Below are 27,477 nucleotides of genomic sequence, written 5' to 3'. Positions count from 1 at the left end.
CGGCTGCAAAACGCAGAAAGATACAGTCGCCCGATCGTATTTCATGCGACTTTTTATTATATTCTCTGCCGATGTAATCATATAGGATATTTTTCGATCTTTTTTACACGATGAATATTGTAAAATTTTAGAAGAATAAAAGTATTTTATTTAATTGTGCAAAAGTATATTCTGTATTTTTTGTTTTTTATCTTGGGATTATTTAGTTCAAATCTGAAATTCTGATTTTTCTTTCTTCTTATCTACAATAGTTTTGAGAAGGAAAAAAAAAAAAAAAAAAAAATATATATATATATATGTATATATATATTTCAGAGTAGATAAAAATTAATATAAAAAAATCAATTATTTTTGATAATATAAGTTCGAAAAAATTGAATGAAATAGATATATAAGTTGTTGAGATATAATATCGTGATATCGAGTTTCTTTTACATATTTTCGGAAAATTTCATGTTTGTCACGTGTGTGTTGATCGAAAAAATCGTGTGCTTATCGCGCATTCTCTTTTGCCATGCAAGCCGCGTACGAAGGGAAGTCGACTGCAACAAATGTAATTTTCCTCGGGCAAATTGCAATTTTGCACTGGATCGAAATTCACAGAATAGTGTGCGACTCTGTAATCAAAATATAAATTATTTAATATTTTTGCAATATTCTTAGATTGAGTTTCGAGAGAATTTGCGATATTGCAGAGTGCGATGATACCAGATATTTAAATAAAATGAGTGCACGCACGCGATGAATCACATTGATTATTATATATTGCATATTATAAATTCCAGTTTATTTCCAATAGCACGCTATATTACGCAAATATTTTATTATGTTGTTTTGACATGTGTGACTTTATATTTCACTTGGCTTTTCATTGCGGGGATAATCGTCACACATAAAAAAAAGCACGGAAACATTCCGCGCAATCTGTCGGCTCTCGTGCGGCAAAATACTCGGCGTTCCCGTGTATTCTTATGTGGAATGCGGCTCGCGTACACAAACGAGGGAATCACAAGAACGGAAAGGAGAAATGCGGAGATAAAGGGTGCGATGCATTAGAGCGGAGGGAGACCTTCACATTTCTTGGCAACGTAAAACGATGTTATGTCGTTCTGTGCCAGACCCACAGTTGGCTGTAGCCAACCAAGGAGGCCGCGGCCCTCGTTTCTATTTTCAATTTTCCTGAAATTCGTATTATAAATCGGGCGGGTGTTGACATTAAAGCAAAAGGATGTATAGTAATATTGTTTCGCCGGTCGAAGTCTGCGAAAAATTAGAGAAAATTATGTAAATCGTTTATCTTGGGACCGTCGTGATTTCCAGACTTGAGAATATGTGCTGAAATTGATGTATCGCGATTATCGTTCATAAATAAGTAAGTCGCATAACAGAAAGTATAAGGGATAATGGTCCCCAGTGACTAACCTATGCCCCTCTTGGATCAAAATCTATGGACGTCCTTGTTTGGGCTCGTGCCAAAGCTACTTTCACTTCGAATCGGCGCTCTGCCGGTGCTCGATCAACGTCCTGTGTCGACGATCATCCTTCGTACCTGCGCCTGATATGCACACATGCGCCTGGCACGACCATCGGGTACGCGATTATCGAATTACGTCAATATCCCTCGACATTTCTGCCAGCATTCGCGACGTAACGACGCGACAAGCGGAACATCCTTCGCTCTCCTGAATTCTAATGACGTTAAAGTTAATTCACTTCTTTTCATAAAGAGTAGCGTTTTCGCGTCTACCGAAGGTGAACGCGCTTTTGAGAAAATCTTCTCTGAGCGCAATTACTGCTCAAATGAAATTGCCCGAATGAGAAGCCTTTCGGTTAATGCTCGTCTGTGAGAGCCAAATTTTGTATTATATTAAATTTACGTTAAATAAGATACCATCTTCTACATAAATTCTTAGGTTATTAAAGTTTTTCGAAATATTAATATATTTTATACCGGAGGTATCTTCGATCTGGGCAAGAGTTTTCTCTGATCTTGCTGAAACAAAGTTTACGTTGAGCCGGAGCAAAAAGTTCATCCAGTGTCCAAGCGAGTATAAGCAACTAACGAAGATTCCGGCGTTGAAACTAAAGCTCGTTGATTACTTTCCCGGGCAGTAAGACGGACGAAAACTTGTTGATTACTTTCTTGAACGCTTCTTTAAGCAGTCGTAAAATGTTTTTTACCTTGTTTTTTATTTTGTTACGTACAGTAATTCTTCTTTACATAAATTTCCCCATTGTGTATCTAGTTAACACCCTATATATTTTTAATTACGCCAAGCTAAACATATACTTTATACTACGCTTACTTAGCCATATTGCGTTTATTATACATTAGGTATATATTTAATGCGGAACAAGCGAATCCACTTTCAACTCTTAACAACTCTCGCAAGTTTTCGTTTATCTCTTGATGCGAATTTCTCTTTAATTTTTTCTTTCTTTATTTTACAGCAACGGCGACGAGGTGACAACGAAGGACGGTGACGCACGAAGCCAACAATTGACTGAAAATGGCCAAGAGCGCTGAAAGATTACCCGGTAGTTCTACCAGACTTAGGACCAGGGACGACGGTTGCTGTTCCGTGAATTTCTTGAAATACGTTCTTCACATTTATAACGTGGTGCTGTTCGTAAGTACCGTCTATTTATTTTAACATTCACGAACGGGAGAGAATGGGATGTTTTATTTCGAAACGCGTTTACGGGCGCGCGTACGTAAATGAAAGACTGCGAACCGTGAAAATTGCTGTCCCACTTCATAAGAGCATCTGTCCTGCTCGGCGGTCTTCCTTGCACTCTGCAATGGAGCTACTTCAATCAGACTTTTTTTTTACGTCTGGTTTATGTAGTCGTGGAGTTTTCATCGCTCGCTCGTCCCACGAGATTCTTGCGAATAAAACACTAAACTCTTACTTAACGCTAACACCGTGAATTACGTAAAACCTATTAGAGCTCGACGTTTTCGATGTTTCGGAATAGTACATTCAGATAGTCAAATATCAACAATGTAAATTGACGGCAAATTTGATGAAATTTAATCAAAATAATAGATTAAATCGATCCGATTGATATTGGCAATTCGATCAGTTTTGTTGTCAATTTAACAAGGTTGTTAACATTTCGCTCACTAAGTGTTCAAAGTGAAAAGTCAAATTTAAACTTTACAAAAGTTATTGCGATACGTTAAATTTCACTTTAAATGTAGATGTCTCAGGAAATGGGAATTCTTTTACACGTGACCTTTGATATTCTATTACACCTCGATTGATTTGGGAAATGGGATTGTCGGAAAACGCGTCTGCGCTTAAGAGTTGAGGAATGTGTGTCAAAGGAAATACGATAGCGGCGAAACATCCCGTATAACGCTTTGATGGCGAACGTTGGAAGCGATCGTCTCTAAAAGAGGTGAAAAAGTGCGCCATCGTCCGCCAATTATTTCCGTCTTGCTTCCGCTTTCGCAATTTACGGGAGATTAAAGTGGCAGACGGATTGCTCGTTGTTACGAGGCACGTTCAACGTAAAGACGAGTTGTTCTTCGCCGGGCTCGGTCATTGGATATTCGGTGTGCTTTTGCAATCGCCGTGTACTTACTGTAGTCAACACGCGCGCAATTATTCGCCTTTAATTGTTATCGCGAATATCACGTGCCGATGCTTTTAGCGTGGGTCGAATTAACAGGCGGAACGAATCGTCGTGCTAATGTGCCGCGTACGCTGCGAGGACTTTTCGAATTCGCGAACGGGGGACGTTTCTCTGATCGCGCGCGCATGTCCTCGACCCCTTAAAGGAACGTGCTTTATCGTATGTGGGACGGAGAGAGGCACTGTAGCACTGAAATATGAGACGAGAAATAATCTCGAGATGTTTGTGCAATAACTGCGTACGCGGGGAATAATTGGAGCGCGTAAGAGAGCGAATATTGCGCCGGAAGAACGACGCTGTGCATTAATCGAAAGAGATGCTTTGTGCTCGTACGCGGCTAATTAAATAATAATTTTACGCGAGAATAATCGTATAATGTTCCGCGAGTCATTAATTTTGTATGGTAAATTAACGCTAATCGCTTCGACGAGGGCAATCAATAGATCTGTAATAATAATTCTATAGAATATATAATACTACAAAAATCACGCACACTCAGATTATTATGGAATTATGCATGTGGACGTGCGAGAGACGTTCGTACGGATGACGAGTTTTTTTATTTTTCGCGAAAAATGCGACACCTGCTCTATAGAACAATCCTTTTTCCTCCGAGCGATTCTCTCTCCCTTTTTCTCTCGTATTCTTGATATTACAAAAAGGTAGAGTGCCGACATCGACGCACGCGGTGATACATGCCGTAAAATGCTAATAAAGTCCTCGTCGTAAAGTGCAGACACCTTGTACGTTGTCTGGAATATAAGTGCGAGCAACGAACGGCGGCGCGGCCAGGGCGAGACGTTTTAAAGTGCGGAACGAGAGGGAAGAGAAAAAAGTGAAATAGGAGAAAATTGATGCGGTAGCCCGCACCTACAAGGTTTATAATTTGGGTCTCGAGTGTCGGCGCCTCGTTAAGAAGCGTGGACTTTGCGATTGAATAGGCGAGGATCCCGAACGACCGGTGAGATTGCGGGTACGAGTTCGGGGAGTTGTCTTACTTCTTTTTTTTTTAGAATTCTACTCATGGGATTCATTTTAGCTTCCTCACACTCGCCGAATACTGATCGCCGAAACTTTTAATGAAGATCTTTATCTTTTTTAATTAAAAATTGGCGAATTTTGCGTTGTGCAGATTTGTGAGAGAAAAAGGAGGCACAGCTCTAAAAATACAGTAATCGCGCGTAAGTTTCGGATACTAGCGACTTTGTTTCCCTCGACGTACGAAATTAGCACGCAAACATTATCAGCATTCCTGCGAGACGAAATAGGTTCGAGATATTTTAACGATATATATCCTTCATCCTTTGGTATTATTTCATATCACGCGAGCGTGCAAATCCCCGACTGTCAGCGATGCGCATTCCTCTCACTCGTCCGCGTTTGTGCAGCGACGTAAGTCGCGCTGAATGCGCGGCCTTAAATGTCTGCTGCTCGTAATAAGGCTCAATAATGCGAGCATAATGTAACAATAACCTGCTCGGAACAATGCTGGTGCAACAATGCCGGCCGCTTAACACGTGCGTTTACGCCCATTGATTGCATTCAGAGAAGTGCAGTCACTGCCAGGCCAAAGTCAGTAGATTCAATGTTACCACGGTAGATGCACCGGCGGGACGGTAAGTGCATAATTGTAGAAACCCTTGTGCAGATACTTGGAACAAGCCGAGAGATTGCGCGAGGAATGGTTTCGCAGCAACAAAGATACATTCGCAAAAGGAATTAACGAGAAATGTAATTTCTTTTTTCAAGAACACGATGCTCAAATTTACTACAATTATGCACATACGTTTGTAATTAGTCTAATATACAGTATTTACTGAAATAATTACAACATTTTTAAAGCAGTTATGTTGTCGAGGCAAACAATTCTCGGCATCAATAATGTTCGCATCACGGCTGGTATAAAGAATTTTTTAATTAAATATCTTAATTAAAAAAAAAAAAAAAGGTACATCTCGATTAAAAAATTGCACTTTAATTAAATTAATTCCATGTGTACGCTGAAGTATTCCAATGTAACCGTAATAACATTTGAATTAGAATTTTTGCCGGGCGCGAGGGGAATGCGAGCCGAGTTTTCACGGAAATTTTTTTCTCGAGATATTATAGTAAAGAGGTAATGAAGTAATTACCGCAAGTTTTTTGCGACTTCATTCCATTAGAGAGTGGTAATTACATTACGTACGAAAAGTGGTTAGTTGCTCTCTTTCTGCTTGTGTGTCCCCGATTATATATAATGAATCGTTCGGGCAATGATCTAATTAATCAGGAAAAGTTGGAAAGTTTGTTGGACTTAAATAAGATACAGTTTAGAGCTTAAAGTTTTTCCTGCACCTTGCAAAACTTTTAATGAGGTATAGAAAAAATTACATCAAAATTGTCGCGTAAATCCGTTCGGTGAAGTTTTCTTGCAAATGCTTAATAAAATAACTTTATACAGTTATATATTTTGCGGCAAATTGCCACATATATTAGTGTCGCGTTTTCTCTTTTCTTCTCTTTACGTTGCATCGAGCAAAATGTGTCTTTGAAGAATTTTTTATAAATCTTCTTTGAGATATATTTTATTCGCGTTGCGAATTTGCACGCGAGATTCTGCTAAATCCGGGCATGAGTAATAATGCAACAGTCCCGTATGTGTGCGAGGAAGTTCCCGTGGGGAATTGGGATACTCTCAGAACGGCTTAATTGTAATAATTAACCATATCGCAGGCAGCGTTGCTAATTACTGGTTAATAAGTATCTACGGCACTCAAATGAAGCGTTCGCTTCATTCTCTCGTCGCAATTTCTCTTACTCGACCTTAATGTCGCGCTCTAATTTGATTGACAGCTTTCAGAGAAATATGACGAGAGAGAGAGAGAGGGAGAGAGAATAATAGGTTTTTGCGTATCATATTGTAATAATATTTAATGCACTTTCAATTCTCTCCGATTATTAATTGCTACTTTATAAAATACGTTTACCAAGTTTATTAACTTTTAATTAGGTTTATTAATTCGGGTCATTAATTAAGTTTATTAATCATGTAAATTTTCACGAACTTATAATAATTCGATTAAAACTCTAAACGCGCAATCAATTAAATATATCGCGCAAAAGTTTATTGGCAGAGATAATAGTAATGATAATTAAACGCCAGCAAAGTTTTCACTTCAGAGCGACATTTTAATCTCAAACCAGCGAAATCAATGGGATCGTTCGCACCTGCTCGCGAAACTTCCTATCATTCTCTCATTCGCCTGCCGTCGACGAGAGGATCGTGCTGTTACTCACTTTGATCGTCAATTATGCTCGCGATTCGACTGTTGTCGGGTGATGAGACAGCGACGCATTCCCGGTACGTTCCCAGGAGTGCTTGCATTTCGTCGCACGCGCCGGGTGCGAGTGTAACGCACATACCGGCGTATCTCGATGCTGATAGAATGCAATCGGTGCACGTTCGCCGATCGGCGGCGGGGACGATCGCGAACATGCGCGCAACGCGGAGGAGCGCGGCACCGAAATCCCTTCCACGTGGCGGAGGAAACGTGTGTTGAATTATTTCGCATCCCGTCGCTTAATTACCGACCGTCGTGTCCTGTAACGTGCGTCGAATAACGCCATTTCTGCAGTGCCGAGATTATTCAATTCATTCGATTCGAACGGACATTGACTCTCTTGACTGAACGAGAATGCATGTGGAAAAGGTACTTGAAGACATGCGAGTAGCTGAGAAAAAAAAAACAGCACGTGTGACGAAAGACGAGAAAAGTATATTTCTAATATAAATTTCAAATTTGTTTTCAACATATTAGATCTGTAACGTTGCCAGCATAACAATAATTAGTGGCTCCCAAATGATATTTTCGTGATACGTAATTGTGAACATAAATCCCCAAATGAGCTATTATCGAGCTAATTACGTGGCGTGATTTAACTATCATATTTTATACAAACAGCATAAACTGTACGGGAACAATGTTACATTATCCCGTTAATAACATTGCTGCACTAAATATAGCAATAATTACAAATATCAAAATGCGACGTTATGCATTCATCTCTTTCCCTTGTTATAAAATTCACAAATAGTCGAAATATTTTTAGGCGCAAAAAGAACTGACTAATAAATTATATGTTAAAATTATTTAGAAATAACTTTATAATTTGTCAACATATTGCTGAGATTTACATTGCATTCATCTATTATTTTTCGCTGAAGCAGCAAGTAATCTTTCATATTACGAAGGCGTCCGTGAAAGGGAGACATTCGGAGAAAAAGGGATTACCTGGATTTCTCCGTTGTGCGCGCGGAATGCATGCAACTCGTTGCTAAATACTCCCGAAAGAAAATAAACGGGAGAGACGCCTGAAGGTTTTCCTTAAAGTCGGCCAAGAGGCGGACGGCGGTAAGGCGGGCTAGAATATACGCGTAATTATTCTAATTTCGCCCCGGGATACAACGGGGCTCACCTCCGGGTTTCCTCGCGAGGATTTACGTGCCTCCACGAGATTGGATCTTGGAATATTCCAGGCACCGGGCGGCTTAAGGCCAGTTTCATGCTCGCCATCGCGGAATAATAATCCAATGCGCCATGAAATGACATTTCTAGATCGGATATCGTGGAAAGGGGAGGAGGAGGAGGAGGAGGAGGCGCAGAGGCGGGTGGAGATAATAAATTGGTAAATGGTATCGCGGTAATTCCGACATTTTTAAACAATCCGAATGTACAGGCGCGAATATTGCATGCATACACGATGTAATATTTATCCACATTTCTGATGCCAGTGATGGATTATTATTTAATCAATTTGGTGCACTATTATAAACAGCAGTTCTCATTATTAGTATAACATTATTTAATTATTAATATCTCGCTTGTTTCTCGACTTTATTTTCCCTTTCTTTACTGTTTTGCGCGCTTGGTTTCATTTCGTTCCACATACACTTTTGTTCACTCTTTTGTTGCCGCGTTATTAATATTTAATCTATGATTTTATAGGTACTTGTTCTTCTAATTGCATTGTACTCTCTCCAGTTTTTCTTATCTATTCTTTCCGTTACAATCGCGAATAAATTTATCTAAAAAATTTACGATTGCGGCAATAATTTCAAATCATTATCCAAGGCATCTTGTTTCAAGGCGCCGCGTGTAATGATAGTTGGCGTTATAAACGACTCGCAGCTCGTTCGGTATCGCGACACGAAGGCAGGGTCTGGCTTTTATCAGACTCGCGCGCGCCAGGACGCGCGCACAGGAACGGCTGATTGGTCCTGACTATATAAATAAGGGGGCCGGTTATCTTCGACCGGAGATCTTCTCGAGTCTTATGCTAATGGATATCCACCTTCTTCTTTCGCATCGACGGTACGTTCTTACCGAGGCAGGCTTTCTCGCCCGAGAGATGCAGCGAGGCGTTGCGCCGCGCGACCGATTAAATGCCGTCGTTGTTGCGAAATTTATCGGACGTTATCGCAAGTCGCGCTCGGATCGAAGACGACTACCGGTTCATGGTAGATCAATAGATGCTTTGTGCGATAAACGCCGGTCACGAAGTAAAGTAGCGTAAAATACGGGATAGATAGAGGATACACGGAAACTAACTGTTTCCGCTCGATGCCGCCGCCGTATTTTACGTTCCCACGGGGTTTCGCCGTTAAATCGAATTAAATGCGTTAAACGTAAAATGATATTAACGTCCATAAGCAAGGACCGATAGGCGAATGTGTTCTATATCGATTGCGCCGAATTGACTTGTGCGAGCTCTCGTAATCTCGTAATAGTGCCGAAGTCAGTTTTTCCCGCGTGCTACGGAATAATATACTGAAAGCTGGAAAGCTTGATTCTATCTGGACAACAGCCGGGCATAATTCACTTTAGAAAAACATCTAATAAGGATAATAGCTCGTTTTCTCTTCGTGTATTTAGCGCTCGACGCCGTTATCTAATTCTCATCTTTTATTTACGTGCGAGATGCTTTTTTCTCAGAAATACCATACGCTAATTTTAATCATTTTTAATTAGCAGTTGAAAAGGTGAGATAAAGGTTGACAAATGTTACACGTTCCTTCTCGACAACATTGCAACACACATATTTGGAAGTATATATCATATTTAATGCAACAAACACATTGAACATGTAAAGCGACGACGCCGCAAATTCATTCGGCATACGGCCCGGGGCTTCGATTATCATAAAGCTCTCTCCGTAAACGATTCTATTAAATTACACAGCGCGCTTAGGCGCTCTCGTCTTCGTGGTCTGAGAATCGCGAGTCTGCAACGTGCACGCAACGTCGAAAATGTTTATCATTACGCGGTGGCGGCGCTCTTAACTCGTTTGTCGTAAATCATGCGAAGCTCGGCTCGCGCGCGCATACATACGTACTAACGCACACCGCGATGCCAACTGGTGGTCGTAAAGAGGATGGGAGAGGCTGGAAGAAAGTGCACGGCAGCGCAGATGATATCTCGCGACGGCGGCTACGGCGGCGGCGACGACGGCGGCGGCAGCATAGCGGCAGGCTGTATCTTTGAATAAGGTTGCTAGGGAATTACTGTGTCGTACATAATCATTCCGGATCGTAACGCATACTTATGAATTCATGGCAACGCTCATGCCCGCGCGAGACGCATCCAACTGGACGGGAAGGAGAAACGCGGATGAAAAGTTTACGGGAAGCCATCGAGGAAAAGTGTCGAGAAATATCTGGAGAGGCGTACGAGCGCCGCGCGACGGAACCCGCTTGAGAAAAATGTGACAGTAAATATTATAACAGACTCGTGCCGCGATTATTTATGCGCGTCGCGGCTGAAAAAGGATTGCATGTAAGGGAGGCCGGTGAATGTAAATTATGTAGGTAGCGTTCTAGAACAAAAAAATTGTCTCTTGCCGCGAGCGGAAGCATTCCTCAAATAATTTTTATTTGACTTGCGTATATATAACGTGGCGAACTCGTGCTTCGATTATTTATGTGTTCTGCCGTTGAAAAGGGATTACAACGCATAAAGGAGGTCGGAATAAAGGAATTTAAATTATAATGTGCCCGGAGAGGGGGGGGGGGAGCGTTTCCCGCTGCAAGCGGAAACGTTTTTCAAGTAATTTTTATTCGACTCGAATGCGAAGATATGGATGGGCGTTGTTCGAAATTCGCGTGCGCGTCCGGACACACGATTGAGCTTGCAAACGGAACCTAAAATTAGACGTATCCCCGGCATACTTCGAGCAGATACGCAATTCGTAACGGAGCGTGCGGAATTACGTAAGTGCATATTCTGAAACTGTCAGTCACAGTGCACTAAGCGACGTAATTTGATTTAGATGGATAACTAAGTTTATTAGGCATCGCTCGGCACACAAAGGCGAAACGCAAGACGCTGTGATATATTGACTGTATACAAACATCTCATCCGTCGTAAACGTAATTTTATCGGGTTTATTCATACACAGACTTCTGCCATACGTTTTATTATTAGATGTGATGCTATTAGCGAGGAAGCTTTGTGATTTATGTTTCGCGGAATCTCAGTCGAGAGAAAGCGAGTAATTGTCGAATAAATCACGAATTACAGAAACGTTTCTTAAATATAGCTAGAAATATATTTTACAGGCGTATAAGTAAATTTATATCCGCGAAAGAGAAGTCGGACGATAATTTTGCGAGCTCGCAAATTCTGCATTCTAGACGTCGGACAGTTAAAGCGACGGCATTGGTTTTCCGATAGCGGTGGAGGCGGAATCGCCGGAAACGCATCGCGAAATGTTGTCGGTGCAATTAAAATGGAAACGAGTACATCCGGCGTAAACGGGCGCGACTAGACTGTACACGGCGGTATACGCGTTGTCCGCCACAGATTTCGGATGCTGGCTCGGTAATGGGATGACCCTCACGTACCGCACAGCCAGCCACGGTAGCCGCGCAAAAATTTATATCTCCGTCGTCCGGTCGTACATCGTCGAGATATTGAAATCCTGACGTCTAATGTAATAAAAATGCTGGCCGGCGCCGGGGATCGATGGAAAAAAAGATCGATTCCCGTATATGCGGCGTCCGAATGCATTTGGCAAGCTCGCATGTCGCCCGAAATTGGCTCGTGTGCTGTTGCAAATAAGATATTATAAAAAATTTAATTTCCTGGATGCGCCGAAATTTAAAGAATTGAATGAATAAATAGCATGATTTGCTTTAATCGATCCGTTAACGAAAAAACGCAAAATATTTTTAACTGAAAGAATTATAAATTTCTTCCTTGTAAAACAAGACATACAGCGGTTCCAAATATAAATAATGATGCAGAAGGCAATAAGAGTCAAAAGCCGCGGTTGTCGCAGCACAAGAATTGTCTTGATTAATAATAGTTCATAGTTTTTTGCGCTCCGACAACTATTTTGCTTCTTATTGTCTTCGGTATATCATTAGTAAGTGAAACGTGGTTGGAATTATTTTTATGATATTTTTACCACCCGCGAGTCGCCTTTTTAATGACTCTCTAATTACGTTAGCGTGCAGTTTCTTTATGCCGCATTGAACTGACGGCGCCAAGCCGGTTGGTGATCCACTTTTAATTAACTTCACGATACTCGCTATAAATAACATGTTATTAATCCCGTGATAACGCAGCGAACGTACTCAGGGTGAGATAATTAAGTACCGAATCGAATTACATCGGCGTTTATGTCGGCGTGGGCGACGGCTGGCCCTTGACGTCAACGATGCACTCTCGCGGAGTTCCAACAACCGTATCCGAAAATTATCGTGTTTGCGCGACGGGGATGATTTAATTATTTAGAGAACGCCAGCTATTTGCAGTGGAGAATTTCTGCGGCGGGGAGCTCGGACGAAGTACTTAACCCCTCCGGGAATGCGGGACGTCGTTTGAAGACGCTCGGAATTTCGTCCGGCTGATACCGAGACGCTCGGAAAGACAATGCCGTTTTCTTGCTTCCTGCATGATTCCCTCCTTTCCTTCACAGCCGTTGTTCTCCTGTTCGTTTAGCGAACGGCATTGTGCGTCTCAAATTTCGTTTTCACAATTATCGCGCGACGATAATTGTGAAAACGAAACAATAATTGCGCAGCGTCTGCAATTTTTTTCCCGGCGGAAAAAAAACTGCGACAATGAGATGAATTTTTATTAGGAAAAGAATCCGCGCGCAAAGAGAAAGGGAACGAGAGGGAGGGGGAGGGGGGGGGAGGTAGGACGGAAGAGCGGAGAAGCGGTATACAAATTCGAAGTATCGCGTTGCCTTTAATTCCACTTCGCCTTCGTTCCGTCCGATTCTCCGTTCTAGCGGAGCGGGCATTTATCCTACTCTCGAATGAGAGGGAAACCCTCTCTCGGTACGCCCGGCGGGAAACAGATGCTTCCAATTCCGGCGATAGATCTGCGAGGGATCCCGGGGTGTAGGAATAAAGTGGAAAAAGTCGAATCGCAGAAATGCCGCCGCGTCCGCTTTTCATTCTGCGCTTTATACCGTGTCTCCCGTCCGTTCGCTCCTGTATCGAACGAAATTTCTTTTCGGATGGGGGAATCGCGTCTTTCCACGGATCGCCGGTCCGCCAGGAATTATATGGAGGAATGCAATAAAAAAAATAAAAAAAGAAACTAAACACCGTTATATCTTAAGAACTTTATTTGTCCCCTGGATCGCTTACCTCGGCGTGGGAGGAGGCGGAAAGATAAGCAGCGGTCGATAATCCCGTGGAAGGATAAAAAATAAAGATGGCCGTGAAGAGGAGGCGGCGGGGGCGTCGGAGAAGGTCGCTGACGTCCCTTTGAGAATACCAGAAAACCAGTCCAGAACGAGATTTCCGTGGTTGTCCGAGCGCGAGTGTTTTCGATAGACAACTCGTTGAAAGTTACGATCCGGCGGAAATCATAAATGTCTCGTCGCGCGCACGACAAAAGTTGTGCGACGCAAACGTTTTAGTAAATATCTCTCATTCATTCTTGAATGTTATTATTGTGAAAAGAAAAAAAAAGGAGCAAACAAACGAAAAAACCTTTCGCACAAAATACATTTAATTGGCAGTTATAAAGTGCCTTGTTTTCTTTTTCTGCAACGTTCATGCGAATTCGTGTGAATCTTAATTGAATTTTTTCACATTAAAGCGAGAAGCACGCGCCAACCGGAATATAGTGAAACAAATGAAATCGTTCCCTCCCGACAAATATTCCGTTATATTATGCTTCTATGGTGTCATAATTTACACGAGTCTGCTATAATATTTCAGGACGTTTTCCAGTCCAGGGTGATGTACGATTTTTAATTTCCGCATTTCCGTTTGTCGTTTTCTGCACCGTTTGCCGCTGTGCTGCGCTGTCCGGTAAAATTTAGCGAGTACGTGAACGGATTAGCATAACATTGCCCAAGTTGCAACGTAGTTTAACCGAGAGCTGATCGCGCGCTTGCATTGGCTGGCACGTTCGGTTCGCCAGCTGTCTCGTTACATCCGATGCAGTTCGCGCGGAGGTTGCACTATATGCATAAGTACATAAGCGACCGCTGACTGAAGCCGTACCTGAGCAGCGTACCGAAAGAGATTAGAACGTCGGTGTACTACAAGAATACGCGCGAGAACATCTGGCGAGTAATTCGATCATTTATTTTCACGTTCGCGACTTGTTATTACGTTCGTTCGAATATTTTGCCAGTGAAATATTGAACAATTCAATAAATACCGTGTCGCTGGTCGATTCGAACCGCGTCACCCGCGATCCAAGTCCCCCGCAAATGAAATTTCACTGTATTTTTCGTGTTGCGTATTGCGGGCTACCTAATTCATGCTTAATTCATGCTGCGGCTCACCGGATCAATTATGTAAAGCGTTTCCCGACGTAAAGCGAAATCGTGCCGCGTTTCGCACGGCGAGAGATCGAGAGAGGATCCGCCGTGGCTCGGACTCGCAGTATCGCTGTACGTCGGGATTTTTCCTTTTTCGCTGCTCTATTTTCCGATCGAGGCGACGCGGCGAAGGATACGGGCGGTGATCTGAAATACGGGCACGTAGACGCGAAGAATATCGGCGCGATATATACGATTTACGATACATCGTCGACCCGACGCACGCCGGGGCTACGTACGTGTGCGCGCCATCAGGACAATGATAAAATAATAAATTGCGGCACGCTACCACGCGACGGCTCTATAACCCGTCCGTGGGGAATCGAATCGAGGTTCTCTTTTCGCGCACAGCCGTACGTGCGCGCGCGCGCGCGCCTGTGTGTGTGCGCGCGATCACGCCGTACGCCAGGACTCAGATACGAATTCCGGATTGGAATATTGCCCGAATACACTACCGTTGACTCCGGATCTTTAATGGATGTATTACGTCCCGCGCGGATAGAGCGAAGCATTCGTTATTTATGCGTAAGAACGTGTATCGGTGCTACGTGGCGCTTCGGAAACGCGCTGCGATACTCAAGGAATTGTCCTGCGCGATTTGGCGCTGGAATTTCGCGATGCGAAATGGTTCGTCGTATAAAATGTTATTGCTTTGCAAGTTTTATCGCAATACATTATAATATACTTTACGATATTACGTATTTTATCGTTCTTTCTGTGGAACTCGCGTTTTTATACGTCACAGTAAATGTGTGTAAAAAAAAAATCGAATCCCTATTATTGTCACGAAAATAATTTCTGCTTGGTGTAGAAAACTGTCCGATCGCAAATTCGTTGTGTAATAGATTGTATAATTGCGAACACGGGTTGTATAATTACGCGCATAATCAATTGTGTCCAGTTCACAAGCGATCTTTGATTACATTCGATAACCGACGATGTATCGCGAATCAAAATTTCAAATCAGCGTTTCGAGCCGGATATTCCGGGGAAAATAGCGAAAGCAGAATTGCGGTATTTTTATTTCGCGATAGAGGAGAGCGGCTCGCTGCAAGGCAAATTATCATAACACGCCGTTACGTCGCACATTATCCGCGCATTTACGCATACCGCGAATTCCGAGCTCATAATTTGAATCCTCCGTACGAAACAGCGATGAGCGTCTGCCCGCGCGGAAGCCGCATTCTACAATATCGTAAATACCGCATGCCGACCAACGTTTGCATATTTTGCACATAATATTACTTTATTCCCGTTAATATCGCGCATCACTTTACTCTCCACTGAAATTAAAAAAGAAACAAATACTCCAAACAAAAAATGGAGCGACGAGATGTGGGGAAAAGTGCACAAGAGAGAGAGAGAGAGCACAAGTGCATTTTACTTATTCGATATTGAGAAACTTATTCGGAGAACTTTAAAGATAGAAGGAAGTCCGCATATTCCGGGAAATTTATCGAAATGTAATAAATGGAATGAGATCCACGAAAATCTTCTAGTCGCATTTACCGGGGGTTAATGCATCCAATATTATCGATTACTCTGTGTACAGTCAGCTGACAGGTGATGTTGACCAGCCGTATGCGCATTTGATTCCGTAATATCCCGGTATTAAGTAGTGATTTCCATTAGTATCACACTTAGTAATATGCACGCTTGTTAATATGATTGCTACGATATTATGCAAATTACTCCCAACTGTTTTCTTGCAATCGTGAAGTTTTTAAATTGCAGCGAAAAAACGAATTGGATCAAAGTGATTCTTAATTAAATGGAAATCGTAATATTTGCCATTAATTTCCGCCGGTATCGAATTTGCCGTAAAAACCTTCCTTAATGAAAGGTAATGCAGTACGCGATCTTTTTCTCTCTCGTTAACGGAAAGGGCGTGATGTGTAATTATAAAATCGCCCACTTGCTGTTATTTGGAGAGAGTTGCCAGCCGCTCGTAACTTGGTCATTGTTCCCGGAACAGTGCGCACGGTGCCCTACGTGCATTCCCCCGATACCGTAAATATCGCGCGCGTCGGCCGATATTTACGTCGGCGCGGCTCGTATATTCTGGAATACCTTCGACCGCTCTCCCGCGGGACGTTTCCGTGTTGGGCGTCAGTGTGTCATGAAGAGCGAGTGGGGAAAAAAATATATATCACGCCGCGAAGAAAAACGGGGTCCGGCGCGAGAAGCGAAAAAAAAAAAAAAAAAAAAAGATCGCTAATAAATCGCAGCGGGACGCGGCATTTAATCGACGCGATGCATGACGTTTGACGACGGCACACCCGTTACGCACACTTGCGCGCGCGTTGGATGAAAACGTTGTGAGAGAAAATTCGTATCCGCGCGAGAGAGAAATGGACGTGACTTTGGAAGTACTTTCTTTTCGGAAGAGATTCGCGAGGAAATTAAAGGCAGTTCAATTTGAAAGGATTATCTTTTAAAAGAGTGCTTAAGCACCTTCTTTAATTCTTCTAACTTTTTTACTTAGGTCAATTGTTAAGCCGAAGACAACGGTTAACTTCGGGGTGATTTTTTAACTCCCAGAACTTTAATCTAGAATTAAAAATCAGGATCGCGGAGAATATTCTAGGTTGTTTTAATGTTGCTCTTGCTTATTCCGCGGCATCAATTACCCGAACATTCTGTACACGTAATGCGTGCTCGCATCCATGCGTGCAGTTTTATCGCGCCCAATATCTGTTATTCATTCACTCTCGTACCAGCTGTCGTGGGCGGTGACGATATCCGACTAGTCATCGGATCGACTTTACGCCCGCGGTGTATCTGGTAAGGCCGCGATATGAAATTGAATAAAACGCACTGTCCTGTTATCGGAAGTTCCGTGAACGCAGACGAGATCCCTTCTCGCTCCCGTGTTATTACGTCCGTTCGATGATCGCTGGTATCGATTATCCGAGAGATTTTCGGAGACGACAAGCCGAGACGCGAGCGAACGTATAATCAGTCTCGGGGGTTTTTTCCCTCTCGGGGGTCCAACAAGATTTGGCCTCGATTCGCCTCAACTTCTGAAGAACAAGAATTCATTTCCGGCGCGATCGTAAAAAGCGGAGTAAAGTCCGATCATGAGAAAAGTTAATTTAGCGGCGATAAAAATTTTCGTACCTGCTGTCAGCCGAGGAAATTTCTCATTTGCGCCGCTCGCTGATTATCGATGTTACTTCGTTTTTAAGATTAGCGCTAAGCAGGTCAAGTGTGAATTGCGCGGGACACCGCGACGGATGTTTCGTGACATCTCGTGACTTTGCGAAATTAAGTCGAGTATATTTCTCGCTCGTGTTGCAGCTGTCCGGACTGGTGGTGGGTGGCATCGGTATCTGGACGGTGGTGGCGAAGCACAGCTACGTATCTCTGATGTCCACCTCGACGTATCCCACTTTGGCCTACGCCTTGATCGTCGCAGGTGTGCTGGCTGTCATCGGTAGCTGGCTCGGATGCGGCGGCGTAACTTCTGAAAATCGATGTGTCCTCCTCGTGGTGAGTCTTGCCTGGCTATACATCAACGCTCGACACAATAAGTTCTCGCAATAATTCTTACCGCGATGTCGCACACGGAAGACGGATGCCCGCGCATTATGAACGAAATCCGTTCAATTAATCAAATTAATTCCTTTAATTCCGCATGCTAGGCTACGGCGGCACGCGGTGAGCGAAGTGATTATTCATTAATCATTGCCATGTTCGAATTGCATTAATTGACTTCCAGAAACCGACGCGAGGGAGTTTGACGCGAAGTAATATAGTCGGATCGATGGCAGTAATAATCCCGCTCTCAGCATCCGCCGTCAGTTCTCGCGGAGATCTTAATTCATTAGATGATAAACGGCAAATAAATTACATAATTCACTTCGCCTGCACTTCCGTGCTCCGCAAGCGGTTGTTCTCCGCTAAAACGAGTTTGTCAACGGTAAATAACGAGTTTGTCAACTGGCATTATTCTTGGTCAAAGAAGTTGCGCGCGTAACTGTCTCGCCGGGTCTTATCGATCTAAAAGAGAGTCATTTATCAACGAGACGGCGTCATCCGATTAATTAATTCTCCGGTTTGTGAGCGAGATCGAGATAGCTCGGATGCGCCGCGAGAGAGCGTCTCCACGGCTTGAAAAGACGCCGGGGTAGATATCGGAGTCAAGTATCGGACAAAAGACCGAGCTATCGCTCTTAAAGGCGCCCCTCTATTCGTAGTAACTCGATGCGCTTTTATGCGCGGCGATCATTCGCGATGTCGCGATGCATCGCGAGCTCTTTCTTTCGCAATCGGTATCACGTCGAACACGTTACTCGGTTATCGGAAGTCATCTCGCAGCATATCTCGACGATATGCAGAAGAGTGTCATCTCGCTACCTACCTGCCAGTTACGAACGGCGATAAAATGTGTAAAATTTTAAGCTACCGCATAAAACGTTCCGGTGTGACAAATTATTTTAAACTTCTTTTTACGCACAGCCGAGAAATCAATTTTCTCGAAAGCGAAGCCGCGCGCGGAGAAAATTTATTTTCAATGTGCTGGACTTACTTTCGCGAGAAATTACTCCTCACCCGGAAGTACTGCGATTTCGATCGCGCTCTTTATAGACGTGTGAGCCACAGGGCTTCTGGCGCAGAGCACAAGACCAGATATCAGAAACTATGTAGCGGAGATACGAAGTCTGTAGATTAGAGAGCAGTGTAGATACACAGGGCGGCATCGTTTAAACCAAGTTAGTCGCAGAGAAGCTACGCGCATACAATATGACGAAAATTATTTCTGCGATGCTTGCGTATACGCGGAGTAATTAAAACAAAGTTTATATTAACTAATGGGCGGTCTCACACCCGCATCGGGTAGCTTTAATTGCAGTTTAACTAACTCTCCCCTTTTACGAGGCGTTTCTATTTGCAACGCGCATAGAGAGGAAAACATTCAATTAAATGTTTTTAACAAATCAATTACTCTCTTGATGTCAATGAAAATTTTGCGCTGGAAACCTTCATCTCGTGCCGGCTGTATCGTTGATTCAGCCCTTCATCCCATTTAACGATCACTTGTCAATACTAAATAACGCCGAGCTTGCCGAGACTTCAAAAGAATTTATTTACGCTGTTCATTGTTAATATCGTTCCTTGGAAGTCTCGAGAAGAACTTCATCAAAGTAGCTTGAGCATGCTGCTACGAAGTCGAGCCGCCTCTTCACCTACGGGCTCGAACATTCCTTTGACTTAGCCGAGCTTCAACATTATTGCTCGAGGCGGTGCAGTCTTTGTTGTTGGAAGCCAGTTAGTTACGTGACCAGCGGGAAAATCAAACTGATAGGAGGCGGGGCTTATGCGAGTAAATTAAAAACTGCCGCTCAAAGTGAGCTAATCTCCGCGTTCGGAAAAATGATTCGGAATTGCCCCGAGATTGCAATATTATTCCGGCAAAGAAGCAGCTCGGTCTTTCTTTCGCGGCAGCTAGAAATTCTTCTCAGCTTGCAACGTTTTAACTCTGCAATAATTCAATGTTATGGATCGATTAAATGGTATTTTCGCACAATAGCGCGACTGTACTTCTGATTTATCGCGAACGAGCGTACTTTCGCGTTTCCGCGTTTCACGAGCGCGCGCGGCCGCTAAAAATACGCGTCTTTGGCCTTCGACGACGTCGTGCAGGAAGCCCTCTCTCCTCTCCCGCTTTATAAATGAAAAATCGATAACCCCGCAGTCGATTACAATGAACCGTAATATCGATACGGGATAATTCACCGCGCTGGCGACGCTACTCGGGCGCCTGGTTCTCTCTCTTTCTCCCTCTCCCGCTCTTTCCCGACAAGTCGCTACTAACAATGCCCGGCTTCCTCCTTTGAACCTTCAGGTAAGGGGAGTTTGAGCTCGCCTTTGACCTTACCCATAGTCTACCACCTCCGACATTATCGCCATCGGCCGACAAAGTCTTTCCTCCGTCGCTGCCCGAGGCCACTTGGCGTAGCCGGCTACATAGACGCCGACGGCGTACTTTTGAAAGCGGCTTAACTCGCGCGCGCGCACCAAAGGGACGTTATTCATCGGGAAACGTAGGCCGCACGCATGCACGCGCGAACACCCACTGGGCCGGCCGTGTCCGGGCTTAACACGAAGTTGTGGAATAAGACGAAAGTATCGCGGACGGCCGCGTATCGCGCGATAACTCCGAGTTGTTCACACGGATGATTATTTAATACGGTGTACGCGGCGCGCGCGGTCGCCGCCCGTCGCTCTCCGTGGAATTTGCAGAAGCGCTTCTTCGCATGCGGTCCGCGCCGCCGCGCGTTGAGTTTGACAAATTGCGCATTCATACCTCGCGATATTATTTTACGCGCGGGCTCCCCACGGGCGGCGGCGGTAAACTTTCTCTTATGGGCCGCGATGCGGCACTTTCCTCGGGGACTTATTGCGTGATTTAAGGCACCGCTTTTGGACGCCACCGAAGGGAATATTACAGCTATGAAAGCTCGATCTTCATTTTTTTATATTTCGTTTTCGCGTAATAAGCCAAGTTTTTATAAACTTCTTCTCGGACGGAGAACTCTTTATTTCCGGGAGTTAGAACGGTCACCCGCGGGTAAGCCTACCTGGAGATATATTTAGCGATCCTCCTCTATCTCTGTTCACGTTTCCCCTTTCCGATGCGCGGCACCCTTCGCTGAGTAATAAATCGACCTTAATCGGGAGTTAGCGCGGCGACCGTAAGTGGTAGCTCGCGCTTTCGCTATATCTCCAACGACACCGACTGGATTATCTTTAATCCTGCCTAAATGATAGTTAAACACCAGTAACGAGCTTTGCCGATCATTACTAACCGCAGAGCTCCGCCACGTGGCTCCCTTGAGAATTATGCCGTCACTTTTCTACGCAATCCGGTTAGCTCTGTGCGTAAAGTCTTCTAAAAAATTGTTCTCTCATTTTATCCGTTTGTATTTTGCATATTGAAAACAAAATACGCATCTGAATCCCGTTTATACAGATATATCTTTTTGTGAAAAAAGAATATTTTGTAAAATATACAATGCGCGCGCGATATAAAAAATAAATCTTAAAAATATATTAATACACGGAGAAAATTTTATATCAAAAAGTACATACTGTGATACGGTCGTAGCGCGCGGACCATAAGAGGAATTAAAAGTTTAATTATTATGGCTATTATGTGAAAAACATAGTAAAACTTTTTATAATTTTTTCTACGACCACTGCCGTACATAATAATTTTTTATATAAAATTTTGTTCGTGTACATAAAGAAATATAAATAAGAGATACTTCAGATAACTTAAAAAAAATTTAATATCGCATTTTTTTTTTAAATTTGTAACTTTAAGAGACTTATAAAAATATTTAGAAAACTTAGAAAGCCATGTGTGGTATTTTCAATGATCGTAGCGAGTATGAGTGCCTTTATTTTCTCTCGGATTATTTTTCTGCGCGATAAATTGCTGTGGACCGAGAATCAACACCGTTACTGCTGACAGAAAGTTTCACAAAGTATCTAATCGGAGCAATTGAATTATCTTTTATCCAATCTAGCGGTCAGTTAAAGTTCTTTTTACAACCGTCACTGACCAATAAGACTCGTGATGTGTACACTCAAATCACGACTCTCGCACATGATTGCTTAATTACGTAAGTGCTTGTCGAGGCACAAAGCGAATTATTTTCTCTTTTGTCGTCTGCGCGCTCAATAAATTACTCACAATTTTTACACCTTTCAGCTTAGCGACATCATCAAACGATATCATCTCAGTCATATTACGCGGCTTTATAATTTAAGAAACGAAAATCTATTCTTCGTTGGAGATTGAACGATCGCGAACTGATATTCAATAACAGCTCCATTTACTCAATTGCAGGAAGAATTACATTCAATAAAAGCCATTAATACGATTCTGTACGGATGAGATATTCAAACGCAGAATTTTTTTATTTAGATACTCAATCTGGTCTGACTGGCGCGTAATGCGCTTTCAACGTAGGCTTTCAACATCCATTCACATAAAGATGAGGGCTAAATCACCCGTAATAACCATCGCTAATCACCAGATAATTCCACTTAACCCGCGCCTCTTCCCGAATCATTAGTTCAGCCTTAATTGCACGATTTTCCTCTCCCGAAACGCTCCGGCTATGAACTACGCTTTTTAATCGTTTCTCTTATGACATTATTACAACCATAATCCTCTTATTATTTTCGCACATTATCGAGCAGCTATTCCACGCTTTTGCGGAACATGATAAATCGCTCGCGCTTGAAGTGAGGCTCGCGCGCCGCTACACAAGCGCGAAAGAAAACATTAAATCACTCCGGCAACAACCGCCGCTAATCGCCGTATAATACTACCACTTGCACGTCGTTGCACTCTTGATTCACAGTTCTATCCATCCGTTCAATCTTAATTGCACAAGACTTTCCCGTGCGCATCTCGCGCGCGATCTGCCGTGTCCCATCCAACGACATGCGGCAAACGAACGCGAAGAAGGTCGTTCGCGGACGTCGATCTCTTTTTACTCGCAATTCGTGTCATTGAGTAATAAATGAAAGTCATTAATCGCAACGAGGTTACATCGCAAAACAAAATAATGAAAAAAAAATGAAATATCAAAAAATTGTTCCGACGGAGTCGGAATTTTAAGTGTATGGAAAGAATGTTTTAGAATTCACCTCAAAGAAAGACACTAATATTGATCGATGAATCGCTTCAAACGATACAGATTTTTTTCTTTTTTGATTAGCCTTGGAGGTTGTAAAACACGCGTCGAATAAAATTCCGATTGAAGTCGCAATCAAAATAAGTAGTCGACTTTTTGGAGCCGTCGGCTTTTTTTTTTTTTTTTTTTTTTGCTGAAGCCGAACGCCGCCGGTCTACGTTTTCGATTTTGCAGTCGCGGGAATGACGTATCGCGCCGGTGGGATCGCGCCGGAACCGAGCTTGACGCCTCGGACTGGTTTCGAACCAGTTTAACCATCTCGCGGGCGCTTCGAATCGCATGCTTCGGGCGAGACTGCATTACTTTCTAAGTGCCGCGGTGCTTACGGCCAATTTATGCGGGGAACACATAAGTACAATAAGCCGCCGAAGAGAGAAGACGAGGCGTGTCGCTCCGACAGGTATCGCAGACCGCAAAATGCTATTTGGCATGTTTATTGTCGAAGCCGGATCGATGGTGCGCGCAAAATTGCTCTGGGATTACTTGATTGGTCCAGAAAGTCGAATAGTCGGATGATAGTTGCTGCCCCAAACGTTTTCTATACTTCTTATTTATTATTTATTATTATATTATATATATTTATTTATTATTACAATTTATCAAAGAAAAACTGTTAATAAGGATTTTTAATTTTATATATAATTTTAATTTTATATATATTTATTTATTATTACAATTTATCAAAGAAAAACTGTTAATAAGAATTTTTAATTTCTTTTCGATTTTTTATAATTAACTTTATCCGTAGAATTTACAAAATGGTCGTGTAATGGCTTATTTTTCCCCATGCTCATTATATTTTAAGTAATTGACAATATCTTGTGATCGACGGTGAAATCTGAAGAAGTCGGGGCAGCGTTTTATTCTCGAAAGCACGTGGCAAAGCTCGTTAAAGTTACGATGGAACGTAAACGGGGATTCTCGAAGCATCATGGCGAGCACCTTGTTAAAACGTGTCCACGTCGAAGAATAACGACCTCCTCGATCGCGAATCTTGAGATTGTGTCCGCTGACGCACGCCAAAGTACTCTTTGTTTCCTACATGCGATTAAAGATTGTATTGTACATCCAGGTACGAAACCAGAATTAATCAGCTTCTTTTATAAAAGCAAGTTGAAAGCTAACAGTACATGTTATAATTATATTTAATAATCTTAGCAATTTTTAATAATTAATATGTTAGATCGCTAATTTCGAACAATTTTTTTGATCGAAAATAAGTTCTAAAATCTTTGTAACATAATATTGGTTTTCTAATCGCTTGAATATATTAATTCTTTGAATTTCAATATATTTTTAATGAAATCCACAGATTTTTAATGAAATCAAATCTTGTTAATTAATTAATTAATTTTGTTTGAGATTTTACGGAAACTTATAATTATTTATCACAAATATATTTATTTTTATCACAATAAAGACACAATAATACGTACTGTGTACATGATAAAAATAACTGTTTTGACAGCGCAATCTAAATCCAGGATTCATAGGATTAAGATAATATGTTTTTCGCGTAAGAAGCTTTATCGGGATAAACACGATTATGACTACTTTGCATTAATAGGGGCGTTCGCCAAGAGAGACCCTTCTCATGGTGCTTTTAAGCGACGTGTCGAACGTAAAGAACATTCAATATCAACTTGAACGACAGGATGCACTTTCCGGCCGATAAATTTGCGCGATACGCCGACACTTCGGACCCGCTTGAAATGTATTCCTATAAAATTTCCCGTTTCGTCTTTCCGGGTTGAAGCCCGTCGTCTGTTATGCGAGACATTCAGAGACGAAACGCCCTCCGGTTATCCAGGGCGAAATTGCCTGTAAGGCGGGATCTGGAATTCCGGCGTCGCGCCCTTTTTTTTTGCAGGCGCGGCAATCTTCGACGGCGGTAAAAGATTCAATGAGAAACAGGTCGGCCCTTACGAGCAGGTTTAATGTCTTTATAATTGCGCGTCGAAACGAGTCGTGATAACCGGGCGCTTTCTTGCGACGCTGTCTGTGCCGTCTTTCCGGCGCGTGCAACGCAATCGCGACGAAAGGGAAAACACCGCTCGCGAAACGAGCTTGTTTCTTATCGTTAATTATGTCGACGCCCCGCTTTGTGGGGAGGGGGGGAGGCGAGAGGGGATTCGTAATAGCTTAATAAAGTTTCGACAGGGTTTTTACGAGGTTCAGCGCGGCTAGCGACACTTGATGTATTTCAGCTCGTCGAGCGTCACCGCGTATAGCGTATTTAATAAGCGTAGCTACGCCACTTTCTTAATTGCTACTTGACATGGATGGTATATCCGTGAATAATTTCATCTCGCATAATATTAACCCCTTAATTGCGAACATCATATATATACGATCGGCAAGGATCGGAACACCTGCAAGAAAAGCAAGAAGTAGAACTTTAAGGGAATAATCGATTAAGGTTTCTCGCTTTTAATTTACGACACTTATTATTTCACGCTAATTAATATGGAAATACGAAATTACGGCAATACGTCGAACTTGCATTTTTCTTTTCGCCGTCGAAAAATTAGAAAGTTAAATGAGGAGGTCGGGAAATTAAAAATGAAATGAATACACGATGAGTTGTTCGAATTTTTCGATCCCGCCTTTCTGGCGCAAGTTTCAGGAGATCAATCTACAAAGTTATTCCGCACAGGAAATTCGATGCATAAGCTTTTAATAATAGAACGTTGAAAGGTGGTATGTTATGTAACAGGCGACATAAAAATAGATACGCCATGTCGTATTTCTTGCGCTCAACCGCTCCTGAAATAACGGCCGTGCAAGTTCACGGCGTAATTTAATTCAAAGCATAAAGTGGAGCTTGACGACAGGTTCGGGGAGTACTTTGCATGGTATTAGCCGTTATTGTTTCATTTTTATGCCCCCGTTCTCTCTTCGGACGTAGCGGATCGCGGAAGGAATAAAACGACCGTTTCCTTCGCCTCTCTCGAGAAAGATCGCGTCCTCTTAGCCTACACCGAGGAAGCTCACTCTATTACTTCGCGTATGCATTCGCTTCAGACTGTTCAATATATTCCACGCCGCGGAGACTCGAATGTTTCCCATTTTGCACATCAATTCCTCGTTTGAATTCAAATTGCGGCACACGCTTCACGCACGTGTTTCAGAATTATCAAATATAATTGTGCGAATTACATTGTGTCGAGATGTATATGAGATATGAAAAAGGAAATCGTTTTTACAGTCGCCACAATACTTGCCGAGGCGTGGGAATTCATGCGGAAAATCGTCGCGGTGAGGTGTAAAATTTTTCGTCGCGCTTCGTCGTTTGTACTCCCGTGCAGGCGCGCGCCCCGCGGTTTTCCAGCGTCGCGAGAACGAACAATATCCTGTCTGATTGTAGTTGCCGTCCCGCCGACGAGAAGCATAATTTCCGTTCCGCGGAAAATTCGCGAGTCCGCTCGCCGCTGCCGGCACACGCGGCCACAATGGCGGAATAACGATTTCACTCCGCCCTTTAACGGGGCTATCGGTGATCTCGGAGAAGTTCCACCCGTTTTCTCAACTCCTTTCTTCGCAGCTCCCCGCCTCTCTCATCCAGCATCGCCCCATTGTCTCGCCGCGTAGTGTTTTATTCCGCTTATTTGGATACTCTCGCGGAGCGCGAAGTCAGTAATCTTTTTCCTAATTACATTTCCGACTCCCCGAGTTGCCGAGTTGTGTAATTATTGCGAGATAACAGTGCCGCCCGTTAATTCAACTACGCGAGGAGCAATAACTGAAAAGCCTTCGCGAAATAAAACAATCTGTTCTTTAAACACTCGTTATCTTCTCCGCGAGTTGGAAACCGACGTCGTTAAACGCGCCAACTAATATTTATCTATGTTAATGTCAATTACCGGCTCTGACAGTGTATGGAAACGGTCAAAGAATGCGCAGTCGAGAGGAAATATGTGTGCATGAAGGAGAAAGAGAGAAAAAATAACATTAAAACTCCGCTAAGCCTCCATTATTGCGGCAGAAACTAATATCTGTTGTGACATTCAAAGCGTTAATGAATACAAGTTGAAGTACAAATGAATGAAATGAGTTCTCTGACAACGCGCGTCGGCTCCATTATACTACTTTTTGCCTCATAGCCGGCTCATTGATTGGCAAATTCTGATACCGCTGAGGCGAATAAACCGTTAGCTTCTCTCCGAGAGAGAGAGAGAGAGAAAGAGAGACTCGTAATAGTAGTGGCTTTCACATGATGCTCTCTTGCGCCTTGATAATCATAAAATAACAACCTACGTTGTTGTTGGCGAAACTATCCACAATCAACGTA

The 27,477-nt window shown here is 42.9% G+C and overlaps 1 protein-coding gene across 1 annotated transcript in view; it reads left to right on the top strand.

Moving 5' to 3' along the window:
• LOC105675041 (CD151 antigen) overlaps window positions 1-27,477 on the top strand; it is a 91,207-nt gene that overhangs the window by 52,005 nt on the left and 11,725 nt on the right. The window contains exons 3-4 of the mRNA XM_012371814.2: window positions 2,452-2,630; window positions 17,773-17,964. Of these exons, the coding sequence (XP_012227237.1) occupies window positions 2,511-2,630; window positions 17,773-17,964 (312 nt within the window). The 5' untranslated portion in view covers window positions 2,452-2,510. The remainder of the gene's footprint in view (window positions 1-2,451; window positions 2,631-17,772; window positions 17,965-27,477) is intronic.

Source organism: Linepithema humile, chromosome 4 (genome assembly GCF_040581485.1).
Source record: "Linepithema humile isolate Giens D197 chromosome 4, Lhum_UNIL_v1.0, whole genome shotgun sequence".
Taxonomy (NCBI): domain Eukaryota; kingdom Metazoa; phylum Arthropoda; class Insecta; order Hymenoptera; family Formicidae; genus Linepithema; species Linepithema humile.
Note: the sequence above shows the minus strand (reverse complement) of the source record. Positions and strands in the feature narration are given on the sequence as shown.